The sequence below is a fragment of the Grampus griseus genome (genome assembly GCF_964374135.1).
Source record: "Grampus griseus genome assembly, chromosome: 12".
Lineage (NCBI taxonomy): Eukaryota > Metazoa > Chordata > Mammalia > Artiodactyla > Delphinidae > Grampus > Grampus griseus.
This window is the reverse complement of record NC_139006.1, coordinates 11,699,580-11,721,011: the sequence shown is the minus strand read 5'-3', so window position 1 is coordinate 11,721,011 and position 21,432 is coordinate 11,699,580. Positions and strand designations below refer to the sequence as shown.

The following is a 21,432-nucleotide window of genomic DNA, read 5'->3' as shown; positions in this document are numbered from 1 at the left end:
ATAGCAATGTCACGGCAAAATATTGGCAATAGACCACGTATCCACTTTGGAGGACTGGCTCAATAAACATGGCAGAGCAATATAATGGAATATTATGCAGCCATGAAAAAAGAACCAGGACTCTTTACCTACTAATGAGGACTAATCTCTAAGATACGGTGATAAGTGAAAGGACAAGGCACAAAACAATACAGTCATATGTTGGAGATATTGTGGGTTCATTTCCAGACCAATAATAATACAGCAAATACCACAATAAAGTACGTGACACTAAAGTTTTGGTTTCCCAGTGCATACAAATGCTATATGTACTATACTACTATACTGTAGCCAACTAAGTGTGCAATAACCTTGTGTCTTAAAAAATGTACATAATTTAAATTAAAAATAATGCTACTGGAAACATGGCACCAATAGATTTGCCCAGTGCACGGTTGCCACAAACCTTCAATTTGTAAAAACAAACAAACAAAAAAAGCAATGAAACAAGGTCTGCCTGTATGATGTGCTCTCATTTGTGTAAAAACATGTGAAAATAGCTCTCTGCACATGGCCCTGGGCTGCCATCTTGGATTGCAGTGTCATCCGACCCACTTCCGCACACGGCCCGCCTGAGCTGAGGTGCTGGCGGAAGCAATTCCGCACTAGGAACTCCGGTCGGAAGAGATGGGTGTGAGGCCTCTGCACGTGGCCCCCTGTGAGCAAGTGAAACCCGACTAAGCACAAAGGAAAAAAAACGCCATCTCAGAGCTGGGACTATTTTCAAGGCTACTGTATGTCTCTGTGGAACACTGCCTCTGGGGCAAAACAAGGAAGAAGCAGGTGATTCTAATGTGCAGCACAGAGGAGAGCCACTGCCGGCCAGCTTCTCCAACTCTGAAGGCACTCCAACCGTGTGGCTGACAGGGTCTTGGTGCTCTGGCCAGGCGTCAAGCCTGAGCCTCTGAGATAGTAGAGTCGAGTTCAGGACATTGGACCACCAGAGACTACCTGGCCCCGTGTAATATCAATCAACAAGAGCTCTCCCAGAGATCTCTGTCTCAATGCTAAGACCCAGCTCCACTCAATGACCAGCAAGCTCCAGTGCTCGACGCCCCATGCCAAACAACTAGCAAGACAGGAACACAGCCCCACCCATTAGCAGAGAGGCTGCCTAAAATCATACTAAGGTCACAGACACCCCAAAACACACCACCAGACGTGGTCCTGCCCACCAGAAAGACAAGATCCAGCCTCATCCACCAGAGCACAGGCACCAGTCCCCTCCACCAGGAAGCCTACACAACCCACTGAACCAACCTTACCCACAGGGGGCAGACACCAAAAACAACGGGAACTATAAACCTGCAGCCTGTGAAAAGGAGACCCCAAACACAGTAAGTTAAGCAAAATGAGAAGACAGAGAAATACCCAGCAGATGAAGGAGCAAGATAAAAACCCACCAGACTAAACAAATGAAGAAGAAATAGGCAGTCTACCTGAAAAAGAATTCAGAGTAACGACAGTAAAGATGATCCAAAATCTTGGAAACAGAATGGAGAAAATACAAGAAACGTTTAAGAAGGACCTAGAAGAACTAAAGAGCAAACGAACGATGATGAACAACACAATAAATGAAATTAAAAATTCTCTAGAAGGGATCAATAGCAGAATAACTGAGGCAGAAGAACAGATAAGTGATCTGGAAGATAAAATAGTGGAAATAACTACCACAGAGCAGAATAAAGAAGAAAGAATGAAAAGAATTGAGGACAGTCTCAGAGACCTCTGGGACAACATTAAATGTACCAACATTCAAATTATAGGGGTCCCAGAAGAAGAAGAGAAAAAGAAAGGGACTGAGAAAATATTCGAAGAGATTATAGTGGAAAACTTCCCTAATATGGGAAAGGAAATAGTCAGTCAAGTCCAGGAAGTGCAGAGAGTCCCATACAGGATAAAACCAAGGAGAAACACGCCAAGACACATATTAATCAAATTATCAAAAATTAAATACAAAGAAAAAATATTAAAAGCAGCAAGGGGAGGGTTTCCCTGGTAGCGCAGTGGTTGAGAGTCCATCTGCTGATGCAGAGGACACGGGTTCGTGCCCCGGTCTGGGAAGATCCCACATGCAGCGGAGCGGCTAGGCCTGTGAGCCATGGACGCTGAGCCTGCGCGTCCAGAGCCTGTGCTCCGCAACGGGAGAGGCCACAACAGTGAGAGGCCCGCGTACTGCAAAAAAAAAAAAAAAAAAAAGGCAGCAAGGGGAAAGCAACAAATAACATACAAGGGAATCCCCATAAGGTTAACAGCTGATCTTTCAGCAGAAACTCTGCAAGCCAGAAGGGAGTGGCAGGACATATTTAAAGTGATAAAAGGGAAAAACCTACAACCAAGATTACTCTCCCCAGCAAGGATCTCATTCAGATTCGACAGAGAAATTAAAATCTTTACAGACAAGCAAAAGCTAAAAGAATTCAGCATCACCAAACCAGCTTTACAACAAATGCTAAAGGAACTTCTCTAGGCAGGAAACACAAGAGAAGGAAAAGACGTACAATAACAAACCCAAAACAATTAAGAAAATGGTAATAGGAACATACATATCGATAACTACCTTAAATGTAAATGGATTAAATGCTCCCACCAAAAGACATAGACTGGCTGAATGGATACAAAAACAAGACCTCCCGTATATATTCTGTCTACAAGAGACCCACTTAAGACCTAGGGACACATACAGACTGAAAGTGAGGGGATGGAAAAAGATATTCCATGCAAATGGAAATCAAAAGAAAGCTAGAGTAGCAATTCTCATATCACACAAAATAGACTTTAAAATAAAGACTATTACAAGAGACAGAGAAGGACACTACATAATGATCAAGGGATCAATTCAAGAAGAAGATATGACAATTGTAAATATTTATGCACCCAACATAGGAGCACCTCAGTACATAAGGCAAATACTAACAGCCATAAAAGGGGAAATCGACAGTAACACAATCATAGTAGGGGACTTTAACACCCCATTTTCACCAAAGCTGGACTAATCAACTAAAATGAAAATAAATAAGGAAACACAAGCTTTAAATGATACATTAAAGAAGATGGACTTAATTGATATTTATAGGACAGTTCATCCAAAACCAACAGAATACACTTTCTTCTCAAGTGCTCATGGAACATTCTCCAGAATAGATCATATCTTGGGTCACAAATCAAGCCTTGGTAAATTTAGGAAAATTGAAATCATATCAAGTATCTTTTCTGACCACAACGCTATGAGACTAGATATCAATTACAGGAAAAAAACTGTAAAAAATGCAAACACATGGAGGCTAAACAATATGCTACTAAATAACCAAGAGATCACTGAAGAAATCAAAGAGGAAATCAAAAAAACCTAGAAACAAATGACAATGAAAACATGATGACCCAAAACCTATGGATGCAGCAAAAGCAGTTCTAAGAGGGAAGTTTATAGCAACACAATCCTACCTCAAGAAACAAGAAAAATCTCAAATAAACAACCTAAGCTTACCCCTAAAGCAATTAGATGGAGAAAAGGGAACCCTCTTGCACTGTTGGTGGGAATGTAAATTGATACAGCCACCATGGAGAACAGTATGGAGGTTCCTTAAAAAACTAAAAATAGCACTACCATGACACAGCAATCCCACTACTGGGCATATACCCTGAGAAAACCATAATTCAAAATGAGTCATGTACCAAAATGTTCATTGCAGCTCTACTTACAATAGGCAGGACATGGAAGCAACCTAATTGTCCATTGACAGACGAATGGATAAAGAAGATGTGGCACATATATACAATGGAATATTACTCAGCCATAAAAAGAAACGAAATTCAGTTATTTGTAGTGAGGTGGATGGACCTAGAGTCTGTCATACAGAGTGAAGTAAGTCAGAAAGAGAAAGACAAATACTGTATGCTAACACGTATTTATGGAATCTAAGAAAAAAAATGTCATGAAGAACCTAAGGGTAAGACAGGAATAAAGACACAGACCTACTAGAGAATGGACTTGAGGATATGGGGAGGGGGAAGGGTAAGCTGGGACAAAGTGAGAGAGTGGCATGGACATATATATACTACCAAATGTAAAATAGATAGCTAGTGGGAAGCAGCCGCATAGCACAGGGAGATCAGCTCAGTGCTCTGTGACCACCTAGAGGGGTGGGATAGGGAGGGTGGGAGGGAGACACAAAAGGGAGGGGATACGGGGATATATGTATACATATAGCTGATTCACTTTGTTATACAGCAGCAACTAACACAACAATGTAAAGCAATTATACTCCAATAAAGATGTTAAAAAAAAACGTGAAAATAATGTTTGTGTATTTGTTTGTCTATGCATAAAATATTGCTAAAAGGACCCCTAAAATGATGATTTATGAATACTGCTCGCCTCTGGGGAGGGAAACTGTGTGGCTGGGATGACGGGAGAGAGCAAAAGGTTTTACCATGTATCTTTTATATCTTTTAAATTTAAAACCATGTGAATGTCTTTCCTGGTAGAAACAGAAGGAAAATTTGAAAACTAGCAAGGTCGCAAAGTAAACTCAACCATACTCAAGCCAAAATCCATAGCCCGGGATATGCACTCCTGGCCTCAGCTCCCACCCCAGCTCTCCAGCTACACTGGCTGGTTTCCTCCCCCACGTGGTTTGGGATTTGTCTCCCCAAGAGGATTCAGGGAGCCATGGAGTGTGGGTGCCAGGCTGGCACCACCACTTACCTGCTCCTTCTCTGAATATGGGTTGTTGAGGACGACTGGCATGTTGCCCTTCCCCCATAGGTCATTGAAGACTCGGTCGTTCTCCACACCGAGGGGCAGCGATCTGTGTGATTTGCCATCCAGATCCCTGAAAGGCAAGGCAGGGGACGTGAGGAAGACTCGACGTCTGGAGTGACGGGCTGGCCACCCTGCTCTGAAAGTCCTGAGTCAGTGCAGAACCTTCAGGGCTCACCCATCTGACTCTACACGGAGACGGGGAGCTTTGGACCTGCAGCCTGCCCCTTCGTAGGATCAAGCATGAAGGTGAGCTCATCCAGCTTGACACTGACGGCTGGCACACACCCATTTTGTGGACATCATTTTAGAATGACCACGACATAGATTTTATTCTTCCCTCCCTCTTCCCTCATTTCCTCCTCTAGGAACACAGGGGGCCCTGCTCCTAGCAGAATCCTATGCAGAACCCCTGGACAGCTTAACATCCCCGAAACTTAATGATAGAAGACACAGGAAGCAAGAGGGATAGGGTTGGAAACCAGTCCTGCGGGCCAAGGTGATGAGTCATACAAGCGCCGTCTAGAGCACTGATCACAAGACTAGTGATAGCAGCCCAGGATCAACAGGAATGATTCTGAAAATAAGGGGAACATAGCAACAGAAATAATACTACTATTAATAACGACAGCGTTTATTAAGTACTTACTATGTGTCAAGCACTTTTCATACGTCTTAGTGAGTTTAGTCCTTGGGACAACCGTAGGAGGTAGGTATGAATGTTAATGACTATTTTAAAGATGGCAGAAGTGAGACAGAAGCTAAGTCGCTCGAGGTCACGGTATCCAGCCGACTCTCCACATTTATTCTGAAGTGGAGGCTCTTACTGATACCATCACTTCTCATCATCGTTCCCACCCCCGTCACCATCCACCATCAGCTTTATGATTGTCATGATCTGCACCATCGTAATCATCACCATCCAACTTCTCCTTATCAGCATAACCCCCATGGTCACCATAGCAACCATCCCCATGCCCATCAGCACCAGTATCATTTGCCTCATTATCACCAACGCTATTGCCCAAATCATTCCCACCCTTCTCCTCATCATCACCTTCATCAGATCAGAATCTTCTTCATCATCATCCTCCCCTTACATCATCACCATCATCATCATCTTCATCACCACCATCATCTTCCTTACAATCATTATCAGATGAGGAAACTGAGGCTCAGAGAGTTTAAATCACTAGCCTTAACCCTCACAGCTAGGGATGACGGAGTTGGGATTCAAACCCAGGCTTGTTCCTGACTCTGGAGGTTGACTTCTTAACAACGAAGCTTTCCTGGCTCTCTGCCCTTGAACTCTGATAGGTTCAAGAAGAGGCTATCTTGGCTAGATTCCACAGGCTGAACATCCTCAGAGATGGAGAGAAGTCATGGCTGAAATGGGACCGACTTTGCATCAAAACCCAGACCTCCCAATCAGTCCTGCCTCATCTCTGTTCTCCTGTCCTCTGAGCACTGCCCTCCGGCTTCCTAACGATCTGCCTCTTTTTAACCCTCCCGTCCAGTTTCACTCTATGGTATCTGTCTGTTCCCCAACTTTGGGTGATGTGGCTTGCTCTGTGGTCCATCTCAGTTTTGGTCCCAGGTGTCGAGGCTGGCCGTATCCAGCCTTCTGTTCCATGTTCCCAGCTTTAGGGACTCCTGGTCCTAGCTCCAAAATCTCCTCCAAACCCCAATCTGGTGCTGACAGTCACTTGGGATGAATCAGAAGCCAGGGCCCAAGCTCTGAGTACAAGGCCATAAGTGGCCCCTCTGGCTGCTCACAAGGAGCGGGGGGCTAACCAGAACCCCCTCCTTGCTTTGTTTCACAGCATTCTGGTGGCCCACGTCAAAGCCACTTCTGCTCACCTTGCTTGGAGAGGTCTGCAATCGTCAGAGGGAACGTTCTGTTTTACCCTCTTTAAAATGTCACCAAAACACACCAGGAGTGGTTCTTGATTACAGACATTTCCCAAGTCAATGGTTTACCTACATGGTGATAAACAGAGGAATTGTCTGCTGAGATGGCTGCTCTAAATGTCACTCCAGTCCCTCTCAGCTCTAAAACTCCTGATCCTAGGATATCACGTGACCATAAGTGGGGATTCAGCAGAGAAGAGAGGAGGTTAGTACCGTTTGAGTGTCCGTAATGTACCAGGTGCCAGCACAGACGTTATTTCACTTAATCTCAACAGATACTAAAAGCCCTATTTTACAGATGCAAAAACTGAGCTCAGAGAGGTTATGTAAATTTCCCAGGGTCCAGCAGTAAGCACACAGCAGAGCTGGGATTTGAAACTAGGTCTAACTGATGCTCGACTCAGATCCCTCTTTTGTTTTTTTTAAACAGAGACAGGAAAAAGGAGTCAGGATGCTTATGCTAAGCCAGGGGCTAAAGAGCAAGGAATCCAACATCTCTCACTGAATGAGGTCAGTCTGCAAAAATTACAGGGTTAAAATTACCTGGACAACTCTGAAACCGCTCACATGGCTTGTCTTGTGTGAATCTGCAGGGAGAATTCCTTTTATCAACCTTTTTTTTTTTTTTTAAAAGCCTTTAACACCTCTGTTGAAATAACGTATTTCAAGTGTTCTGTCAACACAAACTTCTTTGACAGTCCTGGGATGAGCAGGGGAAGAATATCTTTAATATGGGACCATAGGGAACACCCATTAGCGTCTGACATGGAGGCATTTTGTTTTCTGCACCCGGGACGAAATCAGAAGTAGATTTAGGTACATTCTCAGCTCCCACCCCCCACCCCAAGTCTGTCCGTGATAACCAGGTCTGAGGGGAATATGGGGTTTATGGCCATGAATTTGCTCAGCCTGGGAGGTATCCGCTTGCTGGGTTCGTAAGGGCCGTTCAGCCTACTGGTTAAGACATGGGCTGTGGATTGGGTAGAGCTGGGTTCAGCTCTTAGCTTTGCTGGTCATAAGCTGTGTGAATTTGGATATTTTCGATACTTAACCTTTCTAATTCTCAGTCTACTCATCTCCAAAGTAGGGTTAGTAATAATACCCAGTTCACGGGGTTACTGCAATGGTTAAATGAGGTAAAGCTTATGGCGCCTAGCCTGTGGCCTCTGCTATTGCTTTGACTACTCATTTGCTTACAGGCTGATCAGACAGAAAACAGAGAAAAGAAAATGCTAGTTCTTTATAAAACAGTCAAGATTCCTCTAAGCCAGCATGGTCTAGGAGAACTTCCTGAGTCAATGGAAACATTCCGTGTCTGCCTGTGTTGTCGGTATTTTAGCCTCGGCCCACATGAGGCAACTGAATACTTGAAATGAGCCTACTGTCACTGAGGAGTTGCATTTTTAATTTTATTTCACTTTATAGCTAGCGGCATAGCATTGGGCAGTGCTGGCCGAAGGCTTAATGTCTCTAAAGACTGAAGGGATATAAGGCTTCCACCTGAGAAAGGGGCGTCTTCCCCGGGGGCTTATGGGGGCCCAGGCAGGTCTGTACTCAGACATTTCCTTTTTTTTTAACTGAAGTATAGTTAATTTACAATGTTGTGTTAGTTTCAAGTGTACAGCAAAGGGATTCAGTTATACATACATATATTCTTTTTCGGATTCCTTTCCATTATAGGTTGTTACAAGATATTGAGTATAGTTGCCTGTGCTATATAGCAGGACCTTGGTTTTTACCTATTTTATATACAGTAGTGTGTATATGTTAATCCCAAACTCTTAATTTATCTCCCCTCTCCCACTGTCCCCTTTGGTAGCCATAAGTTTTTTTTCTATGTCTGTGAGTCTATTTCTGGTTTGTAAATAAGTTCATTTGTATCATTTTTTTAGATTCCACATATAAGTGATATCATATGATATGTGTCTTTCTCTGATTTAACTTCACTTAGTATGATAATCTCTAGGTCCGTCCATGCTGCTGCAAATGGCACTATTTCATTCTTTTTTATGGCTGAGTAATATTCCATTGAGCTATTGCATATCATGTCTTGTTCACAGAGCCCAGAAATTTGGGAATTCTCTGCTTCCTTTCTAGACTCACACCTCCCATCACTCTTAGCCCTGATCTCCACTCTCCTCTCTTCCCAACGAGCACACTATGTCCACGCCTACATTTATCCTTGCCCTCCCCAGGATGCCCTTTCATTTCCCTCTGCTGAGAGCCAACTCCTATTCGTCCTTCAAGGGCCGTTTCACATGCCACCTCTCCTGGGGGTTACACAAGGTCATGCTTGTAAAATGCCTAGTACATAGTCAGCACTAACCAAACATGAACTAAATTTATCTTTATTTACAGCTAAGGCAGTTGAAGCCCAGAGAGATTAACTTGTAGAGATCACACCACCAGTGAGAAGTGGAGGAAGCTTCGAAATCAAATGTCTCCGTCTCGCTGTCCTCCCAGCTGAGACTCGCTGTGAACAGGGCTTATGGGGAAGGGGAGCCATTTGATTGGACCTCACACTCGTGAAGAACCTCAAATCTAGATAGCAAATATCCCCCCCCAAAATGAGGCGGAGGTGGTGAATGTATTTATCAGCTAAATGCAATTTTGGTCACTCCAATGTATCATTGCTTCATTTAAGTCAACACCCTGGGAGCCCACAGATGGAAGTGGGTGGGGCCGGGCTTGACTTCTGAGAAGCCTGGGTGGTGACTCTCCTTTGCCAGTACTCTCGAGGCTCTGTCCTGCCCAGCTGCCTGAGGGGTCTTGATTTAGATCAGGGTTTCTCAGCCCGGAGCTCTTGATATTGGGGGTCAGATCATTCTTTGTGGTGAGGGCTGTCCTGTGCATTGTAGGACGTTTAGCAGCACCCCTGGTCTCTCCCCACTAGATGCCAGTAACATCCCCCATCACCCCACCACCAGTTGTGACAACCAAAAATGTCTAGACATTGCCCAATGTCCCCGTGGGCAGGGGGAGAAATTTACTCCTCCCTGTTGAGAAGCACAGCTTAGCTGCAGGCGAGGACCCCAATCCCATGCTTCCCAGTTCCTTGCTCCACGCCCACCCAAGGGTCTATGAGGATTTATTTACTAGTTGTCCCTTGTTTCCAGATGGGACTGAGGAACCTGCCTTCACTAAGTGGCTGCCACGTACTCTCAGTGTCCTTATCCCCCTGGAAAGGCCACCCTGCAGTGGACTTGGCATTCTGGTAGACCAGCGGGGCCAGAGCCATCATGTGGTCATGTTTGGTGGTTCTCAAGCTTCAGGGGGCATCAGAATCCATTGAAGGGCTTGTTAAAATTCCCCTGAGCCCACTCCCTGGAGAGTCTGGAATAGTGGGAAGCCTGAAATCTGCATCGTCAAAAGTACCCCATGGGCTTCCCTGGTGGCGCAGTGGTTGAGAGTCCGCCTGCCGATGCAGGGGACACGGGTTCGTGCCCCAGTCCGGGAAGATCCCACATGCCGCGGAGCGGCTGGGCCCGTGAGCCATGGCCGCTGAGCCTGCGCGTCCGGAGCCTGTGCTCCGCAACGGGAGAGGCCACAGCAGTGAGAGGCCCGCGTACCGCAAAAAAAAAAAGCACCCCACATCGGCCAGGGATACCCTTGAAGACCCTTTTTTCTTGGAGAGCTCTGAGCTAGACTCTTGTAGTGAGCAGCAAGGTCCCCTCCTGGTTAGAAATGTCACCCTCCCCCCAGCTCCTCTCTTCCCCCCCTTACCCTCCCCCCCTAAGATCAGGTAGAATGCCCTCCCTCCTACCTGGTGAGTATTTTTTGTGCTTTTTGGCAAGGACTAAGCTAAAGCCCTTTTCTTCCACTTGACTACCTGGATCATCATACTCAAGCCAAGAGGTGGTCTAGCATCTCTAAACCTTCCAAGGACCTTTGCCAGATCCTTCCAACTGAGGCTCCCCTGATCTCTCATGCAGGGGGCATGGGGGTCCTGGGCCTGACTCCACAGGGAGTTTGCACGTATGCTGGTCGGCCCAGCGCTGACCGCTAACCCGCCCCGAGGACCCAGGATGGGAAGCAGGTGGGCCCGGCCTGTGTGCGGGGCGCAGCCTGGAGGTGGGGCCGGCCTGCTCCGGCCCAGGCAGGCGAGGAGGCCACCAAGGAGCAGCTGGCCCTGGCAGGAAGCCCTGCCTGCATCTCTCGGCAGACGCCACACTCTCCCGCAGCCCCCTTCTCGCCCTCCACACTCCAGCGGCCTCTGGCTTCCGCCCCTACCTGGTTGCGGATGATGGGAGCTGAGCTGAAGCTGGAAGACTTGGGGGCGGTGGGAGCGCGTGGGGTCGCTCTGCAGCTTTCCTGCTAGATTTCATCCGGCTGGAGTTGGGAGAAGTTCTTTTTTTTTTTTTTAATTATTTTATTTTTGGCTGCGTTGGGTATCTGTTGGTGCGTGCAGGCTTTCTTTAGTTGCGGCGAGCGGGGGCTTCTCATTGTGGTGGCTTCTCTTGTTGAGGAGCACGGGCTATAGGCATGTAGGCTCAGTAGTTGTGGCTCGCGGGCTCTAGAGCATAGGCTCAGTAGTTGTGGCCCACGGGCTTAGCTGCTCTGCAGCATGTGGGATCCTCCCGGACCAGGGCTCAAACCCGTGTCCCCTGCCTTGGCAGGCAGATTCTTAACCACTGCGCTACCAGGGAAGCCCTGGGGTGGTGGTGGGGGGAAGTTCTTGATAAAGAGAAAGGTATGCTCTTCAGAGCGGGAATTCCATGGCAAGTGCTGTAGCTGAGAAGTGAGGCGAGGGCCTCTGAGCTCAGGAACAACCATGACTCTCATTCCTAACGTCACCAAAGCTGGGCAGGGACTTCCCCAGTGGCGCAGTGGTTAAGAATCCGCCTGCCAATGCAGGGGACACGGGTTCGAACCCTGGTCAGGGAAGATCCCACATGCCGCGGAGCAACTAAACCCGAGCGCCACAACTACTGAGCCTGCGTTCTAGAGCCCGCGAGCCACAACTACTGAGCCCACGTGCCACAACTACTGAAGCCCGCGCACCTAGAGCCCGTGCTCTGCAGCAAGAGAAGCCACCGCAATGAAGAGTAGCCCCTGCTCGCTGCAACTAGAGAAAGCCCGCACACAGCAACGAAAACCCAACGCAGCCAAAATTAATAAATAAATAAATTTATTAAAAAAAAAAAAAAAGCGGGGCACGATTCTCCAGCTTGTGTCTATAGGCTCCAGGCTGGGGGGTTGGGGCTGAGTTTGGATCCCAGCTCCCATGGCTGATTGGCTCGCCAGGATGTGGACTTCTTGCTAACAGCTCTTCTGATCTATTTTTTGAGAGGCTCGAAATCGGTTTTAATGTAAAATCTCTTGATTTATCTATTTTGCCACAAATTCACTTTTTCAGTAAACTCTGCAGGCCAGATAAAACTCATGGGAGATCTACTCCTGACCTTCAACCCCCAGTATGTGACCTCTGACCTAAAGGGATGTCGCAGTTCCTCCTCTTGGAGTGGTATTCCAGAGAGGTCGAAGGCAGCAGTAAACCTTCCGGGTATGGCTGTACAGGAGGTGGACCGGTCGGGTACTCGGCCTGCAATAAGCATGGCTACCGTTGACCTTCAGGAACAACCTGAACGGTTGTTCTGGAAGGAATCTGAGGGCTCGTCTTGTGCATGTACCATTTTTACTGATGGAGGAACTAAGTTAGGCCCAGAGAGGTCAAGGGGTTTTCCTAAAATATGTAGCTGGTGAGTGGCAAAGGGGGCGGGGTGGGGGGAGTGGCGGCGGGTGGATCTAGGAGCAAGGCCACTGAACCCAGTCCAGTGAGACTTGACGGTGATGGTGGCTGGGACAGCTATCGGCCAGTCCAGGGCCTGGCCACAGCACTGCTTGGGGAGGGGGCTTGGTGGATGAACACGGGAGGCTGAATAACAGCCTCCAAAGATATCCAGTTCTAGTCCCTGGAACCCATATGTTACCTCGCACGGACAAAGCATCTTTGCAGCTGTGCTTAAATTAAGGCTCTTGAAAATAGGAAGATTATCCTGGATTATCTGGTTGGGTCCTAAAAGTTGTTACAACTATCTTTATAAGAAGGAAGCAGAGGGCTTCCCTGGTGGCGCAGTGGTTGAGAGTCCGCCTGCCGATGCAGGGGACACGGGTTCGTGCCCCGGTCTGGGAGGATCCCACATGTCGCGGAGCAGCTGGGCCTGTGGGCCATGGCCACTGGGCCTGCGCGTCCGGAGCCTGTGCTCCGTGGTGGGAGAGACCGCAGTGGTGAGAGGCCCGTGTACCGCAAGGAAAAGAAAAAAAAAAAAGAAGGAAGCAGAGGGAGATTTGACCACAGAAGAGGAAGGCCATGTGACCATGGAGCAAAATGGTAGGTGTGCTGCTGGCTTTGAAGATGGTGGAAGGGGCCATAAGCCAAGGGATGCAAGGGATACAGCTCTAGAACCTGGGAAAGGCCAGGAAACATCATCTCCTCTAGAGCCTCCAGACTTAAGACCCCCAGAATGTAAGAGAATAAAGATGTGTTGTTTTAAGGCACCAGGTTTGTGGTCATTTGTTACAGTAGCCACAGGAACGATGGCTGATACAAGGAGTGGGGGGTGACAGGGACGGGGATGGGATGGGGTGGCCGGTGGTGGGATGGTTGATGGCCCCTGCCCAGGTGTCCAACCTCACCGCCTCCCACTCTCCTCCTATTGGCTGAACTCGAGCCCCACGGGCCTCCTCCTTTCAGTTCCTTGAACATATCAACCTCATCCCTGCCTCAGGACCTTTGCTCCTGCTGTACCCTCTGCCAGGAACACACTTCCCTAGATTTCACATGGTTCACACCTTCTGGCCTCGGTATAAATGCCTTCAGAGAAGGCTTCCCTGACCTTCCGATCTAATGTGCTACCCAACCCCAAGCCACTTCTCCTGAAGTCAATGTATTACTTCCTTCACATCATGTATCACTATCTGAAATGATTGCATGTGTCTATTTGTTTATTATTCATTTCTTGCCTATGATATGACTCTATAATGGATCATCAGTGGATCCCCAGCTCTTAGGACAGTATCTGAGGCAGAATAGATGCTCCACAAATATCCAGCAACTGAAAGATGGAGAGAAGCCCTCTGGTTACATGCAGTTTGAGGTGGGCGGGCTTGTTTCCATAGCTCTGCCCCAGAATGAGGGTCTGGGTGCCCACTGGGCCAGGTGGCAGGGATACAGATGGGAGGAGGGCACAGAACAAGAGCAATAACTGCTATAAATAGGACCTCGGTCCCCCGCCCAGGAAAGGATGGACTGGGGAAGCCACTCACACTCGAATGTTCAGGGTGAGAATGAAAAGTTGAACCCAGATTCAGCGTGATGACAAAGTTACCAGAGTCAATGCCTTAGTTGAAAAATGCCACCAGAGTGATTCAAAGCCATGAGGCATGTCAAGTGCAGCCTAGGAGGAGATTCTCTAATGCAGACAGTCCTGGAATCAATGCTGTCATTGGTCGGTCTGAGATCAGTGCTCCAGGGGGGCTGTCTTTAGTAGATGACAACCTCGGGGCCTCGGTTTCCCCTTCAGACTGAGAAAATATTCTGATGTCCTCAGAAATTTGATGGCTAGTGGTCAAGGGCGCTGTGGCCAACAGTGCAATCTACAAAGTTAGTAGAGGTCAAGAGTATGGGTTTAGGGTCGAGTTCTGGCTTTGCCATGGGCTGGCTGTGTGACCTGGCACAAGTGACTGCACCTCTCTGAGTCTTGGTTTCCTTATCAGGAAAACGGGGTGCTATGCAGAGAAAGTGAATTACTTGATGTAAAGACCATAGCCTGGGGCCAGCCCCATCTGGAGTGCTCAGCAGAGGCTGACCAACATGATGATGATAAAACTCAGGCTTGTCATAGAAGGAGGCCACCTCCCCCAGTTAAGCTGATTCTATAGGGTTGAAATTGACTTCCGTTCCTCCAGCCACATTCTCTTGTCTGGTTTCTCTTTAACTGTAGACGCTCACTGTAAGACGTCTAGGTAGAACCTGGATAGAACCCTGTGGCCAGTGCTGTGTTACCCTGGGCAAGCTGCTTCACCTCTCTGAGCTTTAGTTCCTTCTTATATAAACGGGGGCTAAAACTACAGGTGCTACTTAGGGAGCTGAATTCATGCAGGCTCGGAAGAGTTGACTATTCTGAAGGTACTCTTGTAAGTAACCAAGGGCCCTGTGAGTGGATGAGAAGTTATCAGAGCACAGGGCGAGGCTGACCAGCTAGTCCAGATGGACGCTGGACCGGAGACCTTGGCCTCTTTAGAACCCTCCTTCAGGGCAGCAAGCTGAGCAACCTGGATATCCTCTGACATGCAGCATTTTAAAGTGACTGCTCCCAAGCACAGAAGGTCCCCAAATCACCACCCTCCTTCCTGACCATCCCTCACCTGCTGCCACCGCCTGCCAGGGCCACCTCCCCCCTGGGATGAAGGGATGAGACTGTGTCTGAAGTAAATATCACTTCTCTCCACAGATAAGGGCCAGCACGCCACACAACAGGATTAGGGGTGCCCCGTGAGGGAAAGGGATTAGACAGAGCAGGGGAATCAGTCCACAGACAAGAGGAAAGAAGGACGGAGGAAGGAAATGAGGCCAAGAGGGCAGAAGAGTCAAGGTCGCTGCTGAGAACCAGTGACGGCCCAGCCTCTGCTCGGACCCAGATGCCGCGGACACCGAGTGTGACCCGGATGTGGGGCTCTGGGCCTGGCAGGCAGCTGGCCTCATTGCCATCTAACATCTGGGATGCCAGTCTGACCCCACCCCGAAAAGCAGCCTGGAGGGAGAGGCCCCTGGGAGGACTGGGACACTGATTCGTAACGAGACACATTTCAGCCATGAGCAGACAGTGTGGCAACCTGTGGGAGCGCTTTTGTGGTCGTTACGGTGATCAGCGGGAGGGAGGTGGCATGGTGGGGGGTGGTGAGGGGCCTCCTGCAATACCAGCGACAAACCCACTCAAGGAAGAAGGATCCAGACTGCCACACAAACTTTGGACACCCACTAAGATAGAAAAGCATGCTTCAATTTCTCAGCCAAGATCTCAATTTGGGCTTCTGTATAAATTTGGCTTTAAATTACACTGAACTTTCCATGCACGCAACTGTTGGGTAAATCAAAGAAAGACAGGACATCGTTTTATCAGGAATCATTCACCATTTTGGAAAATCACATCACCAAGGTGACGCTGTAGGTGGCATTTGAGTTGCCAGCACAACACACCTGTGTCAATCTGCATTTGACGCCGTCGTGTTTGCAGCAAGTCTATCTTTAGGTGCAAACATGTGACACTCCGGTGGAGCCACGCCTGTACACTGATAGATTAAATTATAGGCTCTTTCATTATAAATGACTTTGATGCTCTATCTCCTTTGTTTTATAGTTAGGGCGTTATATCGATTTACAAAATGTAAAGTGCGGGTAGGTATTATGCTCCATGAATGAGCTTCTGGTTAGTGAAGGGGACATTTAAAAATATTTGTTAGAAAAAAGGCGGGGGAGCTTCGCATCTAGCCATTGAACTGGGGGAACACATGCTATTACACAGTATTACTCAACCTTAGAACCATTTGTCTTAGTGGGTTTCGTGGAGACATACGCTTGCCCTGGGTCACTTTCTCCCAAATCATACCTCCCCCAAAGCAGTTTTTTCGGCTACTTTTGGTCAATCACACTGCACGTGAGACTGATGTGGGCTCCCTGGATGCAGGACCCTGAATGGACGAGGGCAGCTGAGAGCTCAGATGTAACCTCCTGAGGTGGTAACATAGGTCTGGCGGGAGCAGGGCCCCGCAGCAGACCGCTGTGTCCCTCCCTCACTCTTGGGGACACAAGGCTGCTTCCCTGAGATGGTGTTTGGAGAAGCCCCTTGGGGCTTGGCTACAAAGAGGGCTCCCATTAAAGTTCGTCACACTCGATGAGCTCATCTCAGTCTGGTGTCCTGTCTCCGGCCTCTTGCAGCCGACAGTCCTGTCTTCGGATTGTCAGCTGGGAGAGGCGGTCACGTTGGCTCCTTGGATGGAGGGCCCAGCTCCCAGTGACAGGAGGGACTTCTCCACATCACACCTGGCGATTCAGGCCCCCGGGGCCAGGGTGGGACGGAAATAGAGCCCCCGGGGTTTCTGAGGCTCACACCTCACGCCCACCCTGTGCCCAGCTGAGAATCAGAAGCAAGTACATGGGACATTGGTACAGGGGCTCAGCTGCCCCACGTGGTGCGATGGCCCCATTCACTGCCCTGCTGCCCCTCCTGGGAGAGGTGGTGCTGAGGATGGGGGGCATGTATAGGATTAGGGGGGCAAGGCCGTGCCCAGGAGCCTCTGAGGACAGACACTTCCAATGCCTCCTGGAAAACAAGGCCAGTGATTGCTTCTGGGCCATACAGCTGCCTTAGAATTTAAGTCCACGGAGTGAGACCTGGGGGGCCTGCTGGCTGCCCAGAAGCTATCTCAAGGCTCAGCACGTCATCTCCACTGGGTGTGTTGCTGTGGGGCCCCCTGGGAGGTGGCTGCTCTGAGGGCTGGATTCTAGCCTGGGGGACCTCCCTAGTTGAGGGAGAATCAGGCACCAGGTCCCTGCCACCAGGAGAACCCTGAGGACTGATCCTGGCCCCCAGCTCTGGAAACGGACAGCAGGGCACTGGGGGCGCCCAACTCTGCCCACACCGTGGCCTGTGTTTTGGGCCCAAGACGCGCTGTCTCTTGTGGAGACAGGACCCAAGGTGTGGGAAAGGCTCCAGGGTGTGTGCAGGGGACTCACAGGAGTGAGAAGGGGCGGCTGGGAGGGCGGGGGCTGGGCGGGCAGCAGGTGCCTTTTGTCTCCCCTCTGCCCAAGCCTTCTGACAGAGCCTCCAACTTCCTACTTGGGGTCTCGCTGGCACTGGTTCAGTTTTCGCCCTGGTATCAGATGCTGGAAAAGCCCCAGGATGCAATGGTGGCCGGGGTGGGCTCCACGGACTGAGGCGCCCACCAATGGGTAGTTTGGGGGCCACCCCACCAGGAAGGAGGACTGGATCCCATGCAGTTCCTCAAATGTGTCAGGCACACCTGACCACAGGACCTTGGCACCTGCCGCTCCCTCTGCCTGGAACACCCCTCCCCCATGAAGCTGCAAGCCTCCCCTCCCCCCCTTCCTCTGGGTCCTCCCGTGTTGCCTTCCTAGTGAGACCCACCAGCTTCCGATCTGAAAAGTCACCCTCCCCAACACTTCCTAACCCCTTCCCCGCTCTATTTATCTACTTAGCACGTATGACGAACGGTCTACGTAGTTTACATCTTCATCTTCCCCACTGTACTGTAAGCTTCCAAAGGTCAGGGGTTTTGTCAATTTCATTCACTCTCAAGGTCAGAGGACTTGTCTATTCATTGCTCTATCCCAGTGCCAGAACAGTGTGGCACACAGTAGGTCCTCAACAGACATTTGTTAAACGAATACATTCAGGGGCTTGGGGAGCTGCTTTAATCCAGGCCCCCAAGGGACTTCCTGGTGACCTCTACATGCTCTTGGGACACTCAGGGGTCCTTGAGGAGGGAGCTGGGAAATCTCGGCCTGGATTTCTCGGGGGGGGGGGGCTCAGACCTGAGCCTCCCTCTGTAAGTAAGAAGGGTCCGCCTAGTAACACTGCGGGTTGTAGGGTCAGCGCTAGACCTTAGATGGGAGTGGAAGAAGGCGGAGAGAAACTTTTCTCTCTCTCCTGACTGGTTCCCGACCACCTGGTCCAGCTGCTGACTCCTCGCCAGAGAAGGAGCTAGAATCACCCACTGTGTTGCCAGCTCTCCTTCCCCAGAGACTCAGAAAATGGCAATCTGGCAAATACAGAGGGGCTGGTACCCAGCTCTTCAAGTGCTAGCCTTGGCTCCCATATAACCAGAGCAAGTCCAGCGTTTGGGGGGCGTCAGGGCCAATTCTCTACTTTGCCTCCATTTCCTCCTTTTCAAAGCTTCCTTGCACTGGACCGGCCATTACCAGGAGAGAGCTAGTCTGGGTTGAGGGTTACCCAGCTCTCAGCTCTCTGCGCTTCCTCTCTCTCCCCAGAGCCTCGGCATCCACCCACGCCCAAGTCTGCCGTGTACACGTGCCTGTCATCACCGGGTGACCTCGGGAAAGGCCCCTCCTCTCTGACCCTCTGTCTCCCCACTCGTGAAATGTGGATTGCAAAAATCCCCACCTTGTGGGGTTGCTGGAAGACAGGACCTCAGCTACCAGGATTATGAACTCAGGGTGTCACGGCAAGAGATACGTGCCAGACATTACGCCCACTGCGTTCCTGCAACAGCAATTTTCAGGGCGAGAGGCAAGCGTGGTTGAGTGGATGTACGTGTGCAGAAGACTGAGACACTCAGGTTAGCTTCTGGGCTGTGAGACAGTCGCAATACCTGCTCGCGTACAACACACGCACACACACATGCACCTGTGGAGCTTACCTGTCCACCTGGATTTCTGCGTCCTTTGTCTCCGCTTTGGCAGGTCCCCCTCCATTGACCCCTTTGCCCCCACTGGTGAGAAGACTCAGCACAGGCTCTATCTCTTTGAGCAGTTTATTGTTCTCCCCAGAACTTTTCTTGGCAGGGTCCTGGCTTGGGGGCCTGGGAGCCAGGCCATTGGTGTGGGAGAGCAAGCCAGCTTCCTGCCCCTGGTCTGGCACGTGCTGCGGCCCATTGTCAGGACCCGTGGCCCCGTCCACTGCCAGGGTCTGCTCTTTGCTGGCTGACGACTGGTGGGACAGATCGACGGCTGTGGTTGGCGGACCCAGGGGCCGTGTCACCCGGATGGTCTTGGGGGTCCCGTCCCCAGTGAAAGTGGTCTCCAGGTGCGTGGTGAAGCCCTCGGGACCCCTCAGAATGAGGACCACATGGGTCTCGGAGGCGATACCTCTGAGCACCTCCAGGGCGCTGTCATAGCTCAGGTCCACCAAGGGCTGGCCATTGACGGCAAGAATGATGTCCCCGGCCTGGATGAGGCCGCTCTGCTCCGCGGCACCCCCTCGAATCAGGTCGGAGATGATCACAGGTGGCTTGCTCACCCTCTCCTTCACCAGGAACCCCAGGCCCCCCACTTTGCGCTTGAAGAGGCGGACAGAGATGACATTGGGTTGGATCTGCTTAACGCTGAACATGTGATTCTCCATGGTGTCTAGTGTCCAAGGGTCGGAAGACCTCAAAATGTGTCAAGCCGAGACGATGTTGCCGGGAGCGGCCAGGCTTCTGGCTGTGACGAGAGGAGGAGCTGGGGGCCGGCGCTGCAGGGGCCAAGGCGAGTCTGGAGAGCGAGCTGCTCTCGGTCTTGGTTTTCTCTGCCTTTGACGTCAACTCAGCGTCACTCACTCATTGTCGTTGGGCTGTCGGTGGCATGATTTCCTGTGTCTGCCTCCTTCCTTATTCTCCAAGGAAGCGATGGTTGATCAGGCAGACGTCAGGGGAAGCAGCGGGACATGTCCCTAAGCAACAGGTCAGGCAGACCGGGGAGCAAACGTGTCTGGTGGATGTGTCTAGAGGTGACGCATGCTAGCGGGCACTATCCTCTGGGCATCGCCATCCCGTCAGACGCAGATCCAATCTGGGGCTCCTGAGGTCAAGAGGAGGAAAAAGGGAGGGGAAGAAAAGAATTAAAAGAGAGAGATGCATGTGGAGTGTCCAACACCGCCTTCAAAACTAACATGGGAAACGCAGCCAACTGAGAAGTCTAGCCATAAGATGCTCTGGAGTTCTGAAGCCAACCTAGAAATGAAATCCTTCTTCCTCGAGGGGCATACCTTTGCAGGTAGCTTCATGTTGCCTGGTTTCAACCTCAGGATCGAAGCCCTGTGAGACCGAGGGGCTCCTTGGGGGAAACCACTGACAGTCAGCCCCAGAAATCAAATGGCAAGAACCAGAAGACCTCTCTTATCTCTTTCCCGCCGCAAGAAGTCACCACTCCAACCCGTCATGCAGCCTTTGGCTCTCCGAGTTTTGCAGCGTTTTCCATCCTCAGGTCAGGAGCTCGGTCGACAGAGATCACTGGGCTCTCCATTCTGGCTGCTCCCAAAGCCCGCCCACAACAAACCCACGGGACAGGGAATGACGCCACCTTCTATGCAACCACCGATGAGGGATGTCAACTGGATTTTATGACCATTTTTGTAATGATCGACAACCCAGGTTCAAAAGGACAGACGTGGCCACATTCCATACCGTGATAAGCCAAAATTGGTATAATAAATACCAAAGACGGGGGTCCACACCAAACTCCGGAGAGCACTTGTGTACCACAGACTGTCTGAAACCCTAACGGAGAAACATTAGGAAGCGTGGACTGTTAGATAAACACACAGCTGGTGCTCAGCGAATATTTGTGGAATGAAGAAGAAAAAGCCCCAAAGACTAAAGACAGTGGGCACTTGCTGAGCACGTACATTCTTAATTTTTTTTCTCCTTTGATTTTCACAGTAACCCTTCAACCGATGAGACTGAAACGTGGGCAGGTTCAGTGACTTGTCCAAGGTCATGTGGAGAATGATGGAGAAGGGAGGATTTGAACTCAAATCTGCCCCACTCTTGAGCAGGAGCTTTTAAGTTGATACTCTAGTTTAAAAAAGTTTATAATCTAGTGATTTTTGCAACTCCCACTAGCTCCCCCAGGCTCAGAGAAGTAAATGGGATAACAAAGGCCCAAAGGGAGGCCAGCTGGAGATGCTGTGGCCCAGGTGAGGTGTGTGCACCTGTGGCACGTGCACAGCGGGCAGCTGTGGAAGCGTGTCTTACATGTC

The 21,432-nt window shown here is 49.8% G+C and overlaps 1 protein-coding gene across 2 annotated transcripts in view; it reads right to left on the bottom strand.

Moving 5' to 3' along the window:
* The window catches only part of NOS1 (nitric oxide synthase 1), a gene marked incomplete at its 3' end in the record, with an annotated part of 189,460 nt that overhangs the window by 73,057 nt on the left and 94,971 nt on the right, over positions 1 to 21,432 (bottom strand). For both annotated transcript variants that reach the window (XM_082667267.1, XM_082667268.1), the window contains exons 2-3: positions 19,112 to 20,249; positions 4,748 to 4,874 (exon numbers count right to left, since the gene is read on the bottom strand). In XM_082667267.1, coding sequence (XP_082523393.1) covers positions 4,748 to 4,874; positions 19,112 to 19,815 — 831 coding nt within the window. In that variant the 5' untranslated portion in view covers positions 19,816 to 20,249. The remainder of the gene's footprint in view (positions 1 to 4,747; positions 4,875 to 19,111; positions 20,250 to 21,432) is intronic.